The sequence below is a fragment of the Lampris incognitus genome, chromosome 3, assembly GCF_029633865.1.
Source record: "Lampris incognitus isolate fLamInc1 chromosome 3, fLamInc1.hap2, whole genome shotgun sequence".
NCBI classification, from domain to species: Eukaryota; Metazoa; Chordata; class Actinopteri; order Lampriformes; family Lampridae; genus Lampris; species Lampris incognitus.
Genome location: NC_079213.1, coordinates 77,703,189 through 77,718,099, shown reverse-complemented (window position 1 = coordinate 77,718,099; position 14,911 = coordinate 77,703,189). Strand labels below are relative to the sequence as shown.

Below are 14,911 nucleotides of genomic sequence, written 5' to 3'. Positions count from 1 at the left end.
GTTGCCTACCAACATGGGGATTGCCGGTTCGAACCTCCATGTTACCTCTGGCTTGGTTGGGCATCCCTACAGCCATAATTGGACGTGTCTGCGGATGGGAAGCCGGATGTGGGTATGTGTCCTGGTCACTGCACTAGTGCCTCCTCTGGTCGGTCGGGGTGCCGGTTCTGGGGGGAATAGCGTGATCCTCCCACATGCTATGCCCCCCTGGTGAAACTCCTCACTGTCAGGTGAAAAGAAGCGGCTGGCGACTCCACATGTATTGGAGGAGGTATGTGGTAGTCTGCAGCCCTCCCTGGATCGGCAGAGGGGGTGGAGCAGTGACCAAAATGACTCGGAAGAACTGGGTAATTGGTTGGGTATAATTTGGGAGAAAAAGGGAGGAAAAAAAAACCCTGCAGGGAGAATGGGAAACATGCACACACAGACAGAAAAACAAGTATTTTTCTGCCATTGTAAGACTTTTGAGCAGCGCCCAAGTCAACTGAACAGGAAGTATGGAAAAAAAACGTTGTTAATATGCAGCACTCAAGCTAAAAAATCTACGTAATAAAACGTTTTGCCTGTCAGTCTGTGGATGTGCAGCCTCCTAGGCGGACCCTCACAGGAAAGCAACCAAGTCTGACATGAAATAACAGAGATCAGGCTATCATAATTTCATAGCCCTTATTAAAAGACATCAAATGTGTTAAACTGTTGTGGTTTTCATGATATAAAATGGATCAAGGTGAATGGCTGCTCTGCTGGTTGACTTTCATTTATTAAACAATGGTAAGAAAACATAGCTCAGCCATGGGAAATGTTTTATTGTAGCTACTGAGATGATTTCCAGCTGTGACTGTGATCAATCCTACTCTTGAAATTGCATTTTCATAGCGGAGTTTTAACATTGGAGACTATGGCACTTCCGCATGGTGGTGAGATGAATAAGGTGAATTATTTTTGGTTCATCTAGTGTTCCTCCAATTCTCCTGTGCTGATATCAGCAGTGAACGATTTGCTGTCTTGTGAAATATGATCAGCTTCTCCTTTACTTTCAACACTCATAGTCAAATACATAATGTCTGTGAATGTTCTCATTCATCCAGGTCATGGTTATCCAAAGGAGTTGAATCAAGTGCAACTGGACTTGGTATATATCCGTGAAGACGTTTCGCCTCTCATCCAAGAGGCTTTTCCTTAGTTTGTGCCTTTCTGACTAGACCAAGCTAGTCTGACTGGCTGGTGATGAGACTCAGAATTTATCCTCTTTGGAGTCATTGTCAGAGCTATAGATGTCCATGGCTCTTTGTGTTACTATGTTTACCAATGTTTTGGTTTTGACACTATTGCTGCCCGATCTAAGTCAACTGTAGATGTGAGTCATGCATGCGCACGGTTGACTCAGATCAGGCAGTGACAGACAGCAGCGTTGGTCGAGCGAGCTAGAGAGTATTTTGATTTGATTTATTTTGAACAAGTAAAAAAAATAAAAAAACCCATAAAAACAAAACAATAGTGAACGGAGAGAGGGTGCGGTGATAATGACTACAAACGTTTTTTCAAAGGTTTGAAATCACTGTAATGAGAGGTTCTTCATCATACAAACATCAAACACTCATAACTGTGCACAAGACATTTTAGGCTGATAGGTCCAGTAGTTTGCGAGATTAACCGCAGACACACACACAGACACACACAGACACACATACATTGCTTGCTTGCTGGTTGTCCATCGTATCCGATGATGACCATCTTCTTCTATTTGTGGGTCCTTTGGTGGCTGAATAGTCCGATCCTGGATGCACAGTTGCGGTTGCAGACCGGGCATGTAAAAGTGGTGCTGGAGGGGGTAGGGGTAGCTTTGCGAGCATGCCTCTTCGCACGCTTTGCTACACGGTGTTGTGTGCGCTGGTTTTCCATGTACTTCACTCCCTCTGAGATGTGAGAGCGCCAGGTTGTGCGGCAGAAAGCAAGTTCCTCCAAAGAAGAGGGGTTGATCTGACATCTTTTTAGTGTGGTCTTCATTTGGTCTTTGAACCGCTTCTTCTGCCCACCAGCAGTGCGTTGGCCAAGGCGTAGTTGGCCGTAGAGGACTTTTCGTGGGAGTCGTTCGCTGGGCATGCGAATAACATGCCAAGCCACCTGAGTTGATGGTGTTTTAGGGTAGACTCCACGCTGCAGCTGCCTGCCCGCTCCAACACCTCTGTGTGTGGCACTCTGTCCTCCCAAGTAATGCCGAGGATCCTCTGGAGACATTTTACATGGAAGGCCTCCAGGCTTCTGAGATGGTGGCTGTAGATGGTCCATGCCTCACATCCATAGAGTAGTGTGGAGATGCACACTGCTCTGTAAACAAGCACTTTAGTGTGGAGATTGAGGTTGCTGTTTTGGAAAACCCTTCTCCTTAGACGGCCAAAAGATGTTGAGGCTTGTTTGAGGCAGTGCTGAATCTCATCGTCTATTTTGCAGGTGTCGGATAGCATACTTCCCAGATATTTGAAGGCAGGAACAGTGGCCAGTTGTTGCCCTTCTGCTGTGAAGGTTGTTGGGTGGTTTGGGAGGCCGGCAGTCAACTGACAGATTACCTCTGTCTTTTGGGTGTTAATAATCAGTCCCATTCTCCTGTATGCAGTTACAACTGCCGACAGAGTGTTTTGTAGAGCTTCTGGTGTGTGAGCTACCAGGGCACAATCGTCGGCATACTGTAGCTCAATAATGGTCTCAGAGGTCAACTTGGTGGTTGCCTGAAACCTCCTGATGTTGAATAGGTTTCCATCGAGCCTGAAGTCAATGGTAACTCCAGCCTGCTTCTCCAGCTTCCTTCGTAACAGTGTTGTAACAGAGACTAAGAAGATATTGAACAGGACTGGGGCTAGCACACAGCCTTGTCTGACTCCAGTCTGCACACCAAAGGGCTCAGAACTGCGGTTCCCCACTACCACTCGGGCCATCATTCCTGAGTGAAACTGTCCAAGAATGGTAAGAAACTTGGGTGGACATCCAAATTTCTTCAGGACTTGCCACAGCAGGGCCCGGTTAACTGTATCAAATGCCTTTGAGAGGTCTATGAATGCTATGTATAGATCCTTGTGCTGTTCTCTGCATTTCTCCTGGAGCTGGCGTGTCACAAAGATAATGTCAACGGTCCCTCTATCCTTCCGGAAGCCGCATTGTGACTCTGGTATGACCTGTTTGGCTACTGCGAGTGTTAGTCTGCGGAGCATGATCTTGGCTATAACCTTTCCTGCAATGGCCAGCAGTGAAATACCCCTACTGTTGGAGCAGATGGATTTGTCTCCTTTGTTTTTATAAATGGCCACAATGTTGGCATCTTTCCACTGTTGGGGGACACACTCGCGACTCCACACCTCAAGGATATAGAGATACAGTGTCCTCGTACAGAGGTAGCCTCCTTCCTTGAGGATTTCAGCTGGACTATTATCAGGTCCAAGGGTTTTGTTGTTTTTCAGGGTTTTGACTGCATGTAGGATTTCTTTAAAAGATGGTGGGAGGTCTAGGTCTTGCAAGGTAGGCTGTTCAGGGAGTTCTGCCAGTACAGTTGGGTCCACTGGGGTGGGCTGGTTGAGCAGGGTGTTAAAATGCTCGGCCCACCGCTCCACTAACAGGGCCTGATCCTTGATGAGAGTTGTTCCATCAGCAGACCTAACGGGTGTCAGGGAGCAGTTTCTGGGGCCATAGATGGCCTTAACTGCATCATAGAAACCATGCATGTCGTTCCTGTCTGCATAAGCCTGGATTTCGTTGGCTTTCAAAATCCACCACTCATTTTGCAGTTTCCGCAGAGTTGCTTGGGCCTCAGAGCGGAGGTCTTGCCATTTTTTCTTGAGAGGTTGGGATAGTGGGTTGCTGAGGGCAGCTCTGTGTGCCTTATGCATCTTGTCCAGGAGGGTGGAGATTGTTCCGGCATTGTCATCAAACCAGTCCTGATGTTTCTTGGTTTTGAAGCCAATGGATTGGGCTGCATTGTCAAAGAGGGTGGTGCTCAGAGAGGTCCACTTTTCATCCATCCCAGACTCTGAGTTGATCAACTGTTCAATGTCAATTAAGTTGTCGGCTAGAGAACGACGGAAGGTGTTTCGGGTGTCGCTGTTGGATAGTCTGGCGCAGTGGAGTGGTTTCTTTTTTGGCCCAGATTGGCGTCTCAAGGGTCGGACATGTACTCGGACTTTTGTCAGGATCATACGGTGGTCTGTCCAGCAGTCTGCTCCTCGCATAGCTCTTGTAAGGAGCACGTCTTTAAGATCAACTCGCCTCACGATAGTATAATCAAGCAGGTGCCAGTGTTTGGATCTGGGATGCATCCAGGATGCCTTGTATTTATTCTTTTGTTGGAAAATGGTGTTTGTGATGGTGAGGTCATGTTCCAAGCACAGACTAAGAAGTCTTATGCCATTGGGGTTGACTTTTCCAATGCCATGGGCGCCAATCACTCCATTCCAATTTTGCATATTCTTCCCAACTCGGGCACTAAAATCACCAAGCAAAATGACTTTGTCGCTCCTTGGGATGTTGATGAGTATATCATCGAGTGCCTGGTAGAAGCGATCTTTCTCTTCATCATGAGATGGTAAAGTTGGAGCATAGGCACTTATCAAGGTGATGTATCGACATTTTGCAAGGGGTGTACGGAGAGTCATCAGCCACTCATTAATGCCCACTGGTGTTTCTTCGAGTTTGGGTAAGAGACTGTTCTTAATTGCAAAACCAACTCAATGGATGTGTTGACCTCCTAGGGGGTATCCTTTCCAAAAGAAGGTATAGCCCTCTCCTACTTTGTTGAGCGAGCCCTCTTCAAGGAGCCTGGTCTCACTGTTTGCCGCCACATCCACACAATAGCGCTTCAGCTCGCTGGCAATAAGTGCTGTTCTGTGTTGAGGTCTGTCCGTACCATGGCTGACATCCAGGAGTGTTCTTATGTTCCATGCTGCAAATCTTAGTGGTATAATGTTTGTTTTTCGACTGCATAGGGGAATGGCCCGGCAGGTGCGGTTTCCTGCCCAGGCGCAGTGTTGAGTGGGCAATTTTTGGGCCACCTTTTCTAGGCCGTTCCCCGAAAGGGGTGAGCAGTGCGGTCCCTAAATAGGGCTGCTCAGACGCACAGGGGTCTGCCGGAAACAGCTGCCACTCAATCCCAGCTGCTAACGACCGTTGCCCTGTGCCGCTGGCGTGCAGAGTTCCAACTAAGAGCTCCCAGCTCATTCAGACCTGCTCCTGTCATTGGATACTCCATCGCCGCCAGACTTTGTGAGGTCGGGGACTCTTATAGCCGAAGATACCTGCGCAGAGATGGTTTTTAAAGTGGCATGGGGGGTGCGCTTCTCCCAACGCCACATGACTTGATTGTAGAGGAGATGGTTCCGATGGCAAGGGGGATCCCTAGATGACCGGCACCTCCACACAACTGCAGGGGGCTGCCGGAAATCCAGTTTTTCGGAAACCACCTCGAAGCGTGCCGCCACAGCTTGCTTTTCTGTTGGGGTAAGCTCCCTTAGCCTTATGTCTTCCAGACTCACCCACAAGGCAGCGGGGCAGTGGTTGATAGGTGCCAGGGCGTGTCCACCAGGGTGGGCCTGCACACCATATCTCTGGGGCCCACTGCTGCTCCGAGATCCCCTGCCAAGTTAGCCTGGGGCCGCAAGACCCCAGTTACCATGTGTGGCCACGAGGAGGCCTGGCAGGAGTCTTGGTGAAGGAGAGGCTATGTACACACACACACACACACACATGACCAAATGCACCTGGCGGAGATAATAACTGCCAGTGACCTAAACCAGATCCACAACTAACCAAGTCCTGTCCGTGCCCTAACCCGATCGCTCATGAATATTCAATATTAACCAGTACTTATCAATGTCATTAGATGAGATTGTGTGTGAACTCTTTGGGTCACAGTGGGTCATTTTAATTGTTACACAGAGACCACATGTGAGAGTCATATTTAAACGGATTAGAAGAAAAGACTCAGAGAGCGAGTCAAATTTCATTCTTTTTGTATGTCCAGCTGGTCTCTTCCTTCCCTCTTCCATCTCTCTCCCTCATGAACATCATAGGGATGACTAAGGGGGGAAAGACGGCAACTCTCCCTCTGTTTTACTGGGGTTTCCATAGTAACAAGCTGCCCCCATCTATTTCAGGCGGACATCTCACACTTTTCCTTCAGCCTGTGCTTGCCACAGTGATTAGTTCTACCTGTTTGCCTGCCTTCTGCTGATATATTGGCACAGACGCACTAATTTATCCTCCAAACAAAAGAATGAACAGCAGCTTTGAACACTTGTAAAACTCTCCGAATTGTTATTGTTTTTTTTTTACAAAGACAACCCTTAAGTGGATGAAAGCGTTGTGCTATATGTGCTGTCAATTTTGGCCTGGTATTTCTATGTTTTGCTGATAAGCCCACTCTTTGCGGCTAGTCTCCACAAATTTAACAGCCTACCATATGAATGTGATCTAATTGATAAGATGCATGTCTCAGGCAGGTAAATAGTGTGATGGCCTGTCTAAAATAGACTCAAGCTAGAGCTGAAATGATTGCTGCCATAGGTTGACTCAGAACAATCCTCCACTCATGTTAGGATTACAGTCACACATGCGCGAAATTAACATTGGCGAATATTTGCCTCCTGTTCACTTCCATTTTATGTGAGCGAAGGAGTGAATAAAACCGTCACTTTAGGTGGCAAAGGAAATTTGTATTTTTGCTTCGCGTGGAGTTCAACTTTGGTGAACTTTGACCTGCAAATCCGCAGCCTCAACCAATAGCAAAAATGTGTGTGGTTGACTCGACTTGGCTGTAATTGGCTGTAATTTTCTTAGCAAGCCAGGATGGAGAAGACTTTGATTGTTGCTGTGTCTAACCAGCCGGTATTGTAGGACATTGCCCATGAACACTACAAACTGCCCCCCAAGAGAGATGCTGCCTGGCTGGCAGTGAATTGGGAGACAGGAATTTTGAACGTAAATAAACGGAAATGTATTAATAACATCAGTTCATATTTCGTGGTATACAAATATAACTTATACACCAATGTTCTTCCTCCGTATTTGTCTATGAAACTATGAGAGCATGTACAAGTGAGACAGTTGAGTGAAAATATTTATTTATCCTTCTCTGGACTTCAGTGTACATTTTCCCGTTGCTAAACCAACAACCACTCATGTGTGACCGACAACCACAACCACTCAAATGGACTACAAACCAGCACACTGATTTCCATATGCGGCATATCCTGCACTGCCAACATTCAGCACAAGATATGAATTTCGCCTCAGACGAACAATGTGCTGATTTTACAAAATGATGCTAACGCAAGATAGTTTGCAGCAGGCTGCTTCCAATCTTTTGGTAGCTAACAGTTATGGAAAAGGTTTGGAAATTTGAAAAGGTGTTGGCAGCCTGTGTATATTTCTAAAATGTAAATTAATTCCAGATTAATGTAACTACTAAAGAGACTGTTCTATTCATATTACTTTGTGTTATTATTTTCAACAGCATTGATACAGATACACAGGAGAGTGCACTTACAGGAAGGTTTTATTGTCATCAGCTGTAGCTTTGTGCACTGCCAACAGTATCCAGAATGACTTTGATTAGCGTTTTAGTGTTCAGGGCAGAGGTTTGTCTCACTTTGTTCTATTTTATTTACAGTTTGTCAAATGATATCAATCAGATTTTGTAGTCTATGCGCACACACGTGCACTCATGGCAACCCTGAAACTACAGAGCCCCCCCCCCCCAAAAGAAGTCCCAATTCAACTCCTGCTGCTTGATAACTTTAGATTTGTAATACAATGCTATATGACAAGGTAATATACCAGTTGTGTGAGATCAAATGCCGTTATATTGATGATGTCACTCATACCCCTGTCTCCACTCCTGCTAACTCCTGCGCTGCGTTAAATTAATGTTAATGATTTCATTCACTGATGAGGTGCATTTGTGTTTGGAGTCACTGAGCAAGTATGTTTGTGTGTAGTTTCACTGACGAGTTGGATGCTGCCCACACAGAGTTAATTGTGCCCCACCAGGCTTTCCGTGCCACAGACGCCACTGATCCCCTCCACTACTAACTTGTCCTCTTAGAGGCAGCCCACAAATTCATCTCGTCTCTCAGATTATATTAACTATCCCTCTTCTCTCGTCACACAAATATCATTCATCAAATGTAATGCCAAAAAAAGTAATTAATTTCTAAATCCAACATCAACTTCACCTAGTCTTTTTTCTTAATGTGTTATTAATGTGTTGCTTTTATGTATTACTGTATTGCTGTGTCTCTGAGCACATGAGCCAGCCATGATCAGAGCCAGCAGTCTTACGGTGTAAGTGTGCGGTTGATGCAACAATATTGCCTGCACTAAAATGAGTCATGGAGAAAGAGAGAGTCTGGCAACCGATAACCGTCACAAAAAAGCTGAATGAAAAAAAGGGGGGAAAAACAAAGTACTTACCATATTCTGAACTTTACAATACACTAATTTAGGCACGCACAGAAACTAAATGCTAATGCAATTTTGCTAACAACACTTCATCAAACTATCAATTTAGATGCTAAAATTAGAATGAGTTGCATGTAAATAACAATGGACAATAATTATATCTAAAAATATCACAAGCCATTTATTACAACTCTACAGTATCTATCTATCTATCTATCTATCTATCTATCTATCTATCTATCTATCTATCTATCTATCTATCTATCTATCTATCTATCTATCCATAAGACACATTAACAAGATGGGGAAAAAAAGGACTGAAATAAATTACCTTCACCAAAACGTTCCACAGGACTGCACAAGAACAAATGGAGAGCGTGTACATAAAAAAAGAAAAGGCATAATAAAACAAGAGAAGCAAATGGAGTGATTCAATCTTGAGTGACACCAGAATGCACACAGCGCAGACAGCAGCATTTAAACGAAGAGTGAACTCAAGGTAGATGAACAAAACTCAGTGACAAAAATAGGCAAATTAAATGACAAAATGTAATTCTCAGGGAGCTCAAGACGATGATCTGAAGCTGGTTTGAATGAAAATCAGAGGGTGAGATTATCATTTCAGGTGTAGGTGGGAAGCATTTTGATGAACTGTCCTTGTATTTTCAAGGACAAGGCGCGGTGTTGGTGAAGACTAGAACTGCTCATGTGACAAGACCGACTGAGCTGTAATGAGAGTACCTAATGCCGTTCTGGCTGGTGTGGCATCCTTTTTGATCCAGAAAGACACCCAGGAGAGAACCACAGTGAGGATGCAAGGGATGTAAGTCTGGATGGTGAAGTAGCCCATTCTTCTACTCAGGTCGAAATATACGGTCATCACCACATAATCACCTGTGTGAAGGAAAAGGAGAGCAATATGTGAACAGGATCTGAAGCCTTACAGGGGCCTGCAAATGCTTTCCCCCGAGGCAGTTGAATACTGCAGTGGGCTCATAAATTAGAGTTAAAATGCTTTAATGAAGGGTAAAATGAGCTAATTAACTGAAACGTGAAGGCTGATGATGGATGCGAAAATGACACGCAGGTAATATCTTGACTACTTCATGAATGTCTTAACCTGTTCTTCATAATGGGCAAATAATACATTTTGCACATAATACATAAGTGAGAAAATATGAACATAAATAAATCATGATAGCTCTGGCTTGACATGATTTGAGTGAAGAAAACTGTATGTCATTCACCTGTAGAATTAACATTGCTTGTTGGTGCGTTACGATTTTGCTAATAGACGAGGATCCACACATGAGAAAACACAAAGCAAATGCTGTACAACAGTTTTATACAGCAGAGCTGAGCAAACAATGTCCACTGTTGACTTGTCTTTTTTCAGTGGTTCCTTCTCTTAGCCGAGGTCTCTTATTTGCTACGTTGTGTGTTACCTCATTTGTAATTCAGAAAAAAAATTCAAATTTCGATACAACAAAATCATTTGTGTTGACAATAAATAAATAAATAAATAAATAAATAACTAAATAAATAAATAAACATGACATTTTGTTTCCTTTTTTCTCATAGAGAATGGGCAGTTCACACCTCACTTTACCGACAGAGACATAACAGAAAGCTCATAGGGACACAGAGCAGAGGACATTCAGAAGATAAGGTTCTAGTGGGATTTGATTTTTGGCTTTCAGCGGAACGTACAAGTTCAGGGATGGGTTTCTAAACACTCCGCCATGGGGCATGCCTAACTGGTTATTGGTTTCCATAGAGAAACACCCTGAGAAGCACAAAATGGTTTAAGATTAGACCCAATAGTCAATAATAATAGTCTAATGACCATCTAAGACACGTTATGAGGAGTTTTGCATTTTTGTTGACTGCATGACATAGTGGACAGAAGTGGTCTAAAGTAACCTCTTTGTTGCAGGAATCTACATTAACTCTCTGGCAGCTCATGCGTTTGTTCTGAAGAAAGGAGTAATGTTCTGGAAAAAATATGCGTTTGCAAGTTATACAGCGATGAGGCTATGTATGTCCAACTGTGGCTTTGTATCCCCTCTGTGTACCATCGTAAATCATGAGGTCAGATTTGGCGGGAAATCTGACCCGGAGTCAAAACATTTGGAGTCATTATAAAGTGAGAAGTAATCTTCTCGCTGGTGGACTCATTCGGTTATGTCACTTGTATAAAGGCATCAAAATTAAACTGAGACTGATCTCAGCGTCCGGGTAGCATAGCGGTCTATTCCGCCTACCAACATGGGGATCGGCGGTTCAAATCCCCCTGTTACCTCCGGCTTGGACGGGTGTCCCTACAGACACAACTGGCCGTGTCTGCATGTGGGAAGCCAGATGTGAGTATGTGTCCTGGTCGCTGCACTAGCGCTTTCTCTGGTCAGTCGGGGTGCCCGTTCAGGGGGGAGCGGGAACTGAGGAGAATAGCGTGATCCTTCCACATGCTACGTCCCCCTGGCAAAACTCCTCACTGTCAGGTGAAAAGAAGCGGCTGGTGACTCCACATGTATCGGAGGAGGCATGTGGTAGTCTGCAGCTACCCTGTTACTTGTTCTTAGCACTTATTGTATTCACTCATTTAAAAAAAAAAATCTCTTGCACTTTTACTTTAGCACTGGTTTTGCTCTTAGATGCTTGTTTAGATGCACTTACGACCTCTGATGACTAGTAGTTCTCCCGATTTCCTACGTTAAATGCACTTATTGTAAGTCGCTTTGGATAAAAGCGTCGGCTAAATGACTGTAATGTAAAGTAATGTCATGCAGCCCTCCCCGGATCGGCAGAGGGGGTGGAGCAGAGACTGGGACGGCTCGGAAGAGTGGGGTAATTGGTCGGATACAATTGGGGGGAAAGGGGGTGGGTGGATAAAAAAATTAAATTAAATTGAGACTGAAAAATAAGAAGTGAAAAACTCCTTGTGGCAGCTTTAGAACAAGAATGGTAGAGGCTTTACGCATATAGTTTGAATTTCTGAACCTGGGTTTTTTTTTTCCTGCTCACCTCATTGCAACATGTAAACAGCTCTGCACAGGAGACAGCCAGCACAGAAAAACAGATTTACTCGTGGTTCATATTTGCTAGTTTCTTGAGCAGTTCAAACCACTGTATACTCTGCTTTACACAAGATAATGGGGTAAAAGTTAATCCATCATTCCCTTTAGACATGCCAGCTTTTTTCGCTGTTGAAAAACGCTACCAGTGAGCCTTGCCTGAATATATCCTTATACAAATCCTCAAACTGCATACCCTAAACTAATCCTTTAAAACCCATTTCCTAGGGACTGTATATCACAGGAAAAATTCAAGAGCTTAGGCTAATTTAATTAAAAAAAGACAATGAAATAAAACAATTCTTTCCCCTATTGTTCCCTGCATCCTTAAAATTAGAAGCTTCATCTTTGAACTTATTGACACTTTTAGCTCTCCTATCCTGGTACAGTGTGGGGGTATTTTCCAATATCACTGTTAAATAAGTTGCACCTGGGGGTGGAGTTTGGGTGGGTGCTTACCTGCTGTGGTCTTTATTATGTCTGAAGTATTTCTCAAGCCCATAAAATCAAACTGATAGAGTCGCCAGGACTTTTGGTCAGCTGCCTCCACGGAGTTCTTCCTCCACTTGTAAATCATCTCATCTTGTGGGTATCCATCTGTAATTACACAAAGCATGTGTGTGTGTGACCTCTGGCGCCTCATGGCACGTTCTAATGATGGATGTCCTATGCAGACAGACCTAGGGCCACCCAGAGAAACATTTGTCTTGTGCCAGAGGCCAGCTAATGAAAAGACAGCCTGGAATGAAGACAGAGGCAGCAAGAAAGTAGAGAAAATGGAAGTTTTGGCTCAGTAATGATTGGAATCCATCTTGATGTTGTGCCATGACCGTCACATGATCTGAATGGTGCCCGTGAGTGCATTTACCACCCACCAATTAACTTTCATGATGATATGATAATTACCAGTCTTTAATTTTATCATGAGATGCTCTAAATTTCACTTTGTTGGATAGACACATATTCATTCTTAGCAGCAAAACTAACAATATTATAATCATGCCTGATAGCAATTTGATGCAATAGGCTTTCAATTAACAAAAACATTAACTGTGGGGGAAGATGTTGCCCTAATGAATTAATTGTTTTCAAACATGGGTGATGAATGTATTCTGTTAGAATTTGCTGCTGTTCTCCCATTTGGTATTTATACCATCATTCAAATGTACACAAACAGTACAATAACTACACTACCGTTCAAAAGTTTGGGATCACATTGAAATGTCCATATTTTTGAAGGAAAAGCACTGTACTTTTCAATGAAGATAACTTTAAACTAGTCTTAACTTTAAAGAAATACACTCTATACATTGCTAATGTGGTAAATGACTATTCTAGCTGCAAATGTCTGGTTTTTGGTGCAATATCTACATAGGTGTATAGAGGCCCATTTCAAGCAACTATCACTCCAGTGTTCTAATGGTACAATGTGTTTGCTCATTGGCTCAGAAGGCTAATTGATGATTAGAAAACCCTTGTGCAATCATGTTCACACATCTGAAAACAGTTTAGCTCGTTACAGAAGCTACAAAACTGACCTTCCTTTGAGCAGATTGAGTTTCTGGAGCATCACATTTGTGGGGTCAATTAAACGCTCAAAATGGCCAGAAAAAGAGAACTTTCATCTGAAACTCGACAGTCTATTCTTGTTCTTAGAAATGAAGGCTATTCCATGCGAGAAATTGCTAAGAAATTGAAGATTTCCTACACCGGTGTGTACTACTCCCTTCAGAGGACAGCACAAACAGGCTCTAACCAGAGTAGAAAAAGAGGTGGGAGGCTGCGTTGCACAACTGAGCAAGAAGATAAGTACATTAGAGTCTCTAGTTTGAGAAACAGACGCCTCACAGGTCCCCAACTGGCATCTTCATTAAATAGTACCCGCAAAACACCAGTGTCAACATCTACAGTGAAGAGGCGGCTGCGGGATTCTGGGCTTCAGGGCAGAGTGGCAAAGAAAAAGCCATATCTGAGACTGACCAATAAAAGAAAAAGATTAAGATGGGCAAAAGAACACAGACATTGGACAGAGGAAGACTGGAAAAAAGTGTTGTGGACGGATGAATCCAAGTTTGAGGTGTTTGGATCACAAAGAAGAACGTTTGTGAGACGCAGAACAAATGAAAAGATGCTGGAAGAATGCCTGACGCCATCTGTTAAGCATGGTGGAGGTAATGTGATGGTCTGGGGTTGCTTTGGTGCTGGTAAGGTGGGAGATTTGTACAGGGTAAAAGGGATTCTGAATAAGGAAGGCTATCACTCCATTTTGCAACGCCATGCCATACCCAGTGGACAGCGCTTGATTGGAGCCAATTTCATCCTACAACAGGACAATGACCCTAAACACACCTCCAAATTGTGCAAGAACTATTTAGAGCAGAAGCAGGCAGCTGGTATTCTATCGGTAATGGAGTGGCCAGCGCAGTCACCAGATCTGAACCCCATTGAGCTGTTGTGGGAGCAGCTTGACCGTATGGTACGCAAGAAGTGCCCATCCAACCAATCCAACTTGTGGGAGCTGCTTCTGGAAGCGTGGGGTGCAATTTCTCCAGATTACCTCAACAAATTAACAGCTAGAATGCCAAAGGTCTGCAATGCTGTAATTGCTGCAAATGGAGGATTCTTTGACGAAAGCAAAGTTTGATGTAAAAAAAATCTTATTTCAAATACAAATCATTATTTCTAACCTTGTCAATGTCTTGACTCTATTTTCTATTCATTTCACAACATATGGTGGTGAATAAGTGTGACTTTTCATGGAAAACACAAAATTGTTTGGGTGATCCCAAACTTTTGAACGGTAGTGTATTTTCACTTAACTTGATTAAAAAAACAACAACAAAATGTTAAATATGGTTTTTTAAATATACTATGTGGACAGAAAGTAGGAATAGTAAAATTGTGTGAAAGGTGTAGACATAACACTGATAAACGGGCCCATGGCACAATTCATCACGCATTCATGAAGGAAAAACATTCTTAAAGGTGCAATCCACAATTGATGTGCACAGCAGCTGTTCGCCCCACTTCTGCTGTTGTTGTGTTCAGGCTTGGTAAATGTTGTTCACTTAATTACTTGCGTATGAGAAAATCAGCCAAAGCTACATTGCTTTCACTTTCTTCTGAGGCTTTCTGTTATCTCCAGCTCTCAAACAAATACATAGTGTTGACCCGATGGTGAGATATGTCATGTTTCTTGTGTTCAGCAGAGCGCTGGTGTTGTCACAGTCCTCTACATAGATGTGGCGGTGCATGCCATCATGGACTGTATGTTTAAGAGTTTTATTATGTATTCTGTTACCTAACATAATTGCAAAGCAAATTTCAACATAAAAGGACTCTGGAGCAATACAAATCAAAATTCCAGAACGGCTTGCAAATTTACCCTCCGGGTC

General features: G+C 43.6%; 1 protein-coding gene across 1 annotated transcript in view; it reads right to left on the bottom strand.

The window, feature by feature from the left end:
• LOC130109433 (gamma-aminobutyric acid receptor subunit gamma-3) overlaps positions 1-14,911 on the bottom strand; it is a 222,720-nt gene that overhangs the window by 10,482 nt on the left and 197,327 nt on the right. The window contains exons 6-7 of the mRNA XM_056276338.1: positions 11,976-12,113; positions 9,184-9,336 (exon numbers count right to left, since the gene is read on the bottom strand). Of these exons, the coding sequence (XP_056132313.1) occupies positions 9,184-9,336; positions 11,976-12,113 (291 nt within the window). The remainder of the gene's footprint in view (positions 1-9,183; positions 9,337-11,975; positions 12,114-14,911) is intronic.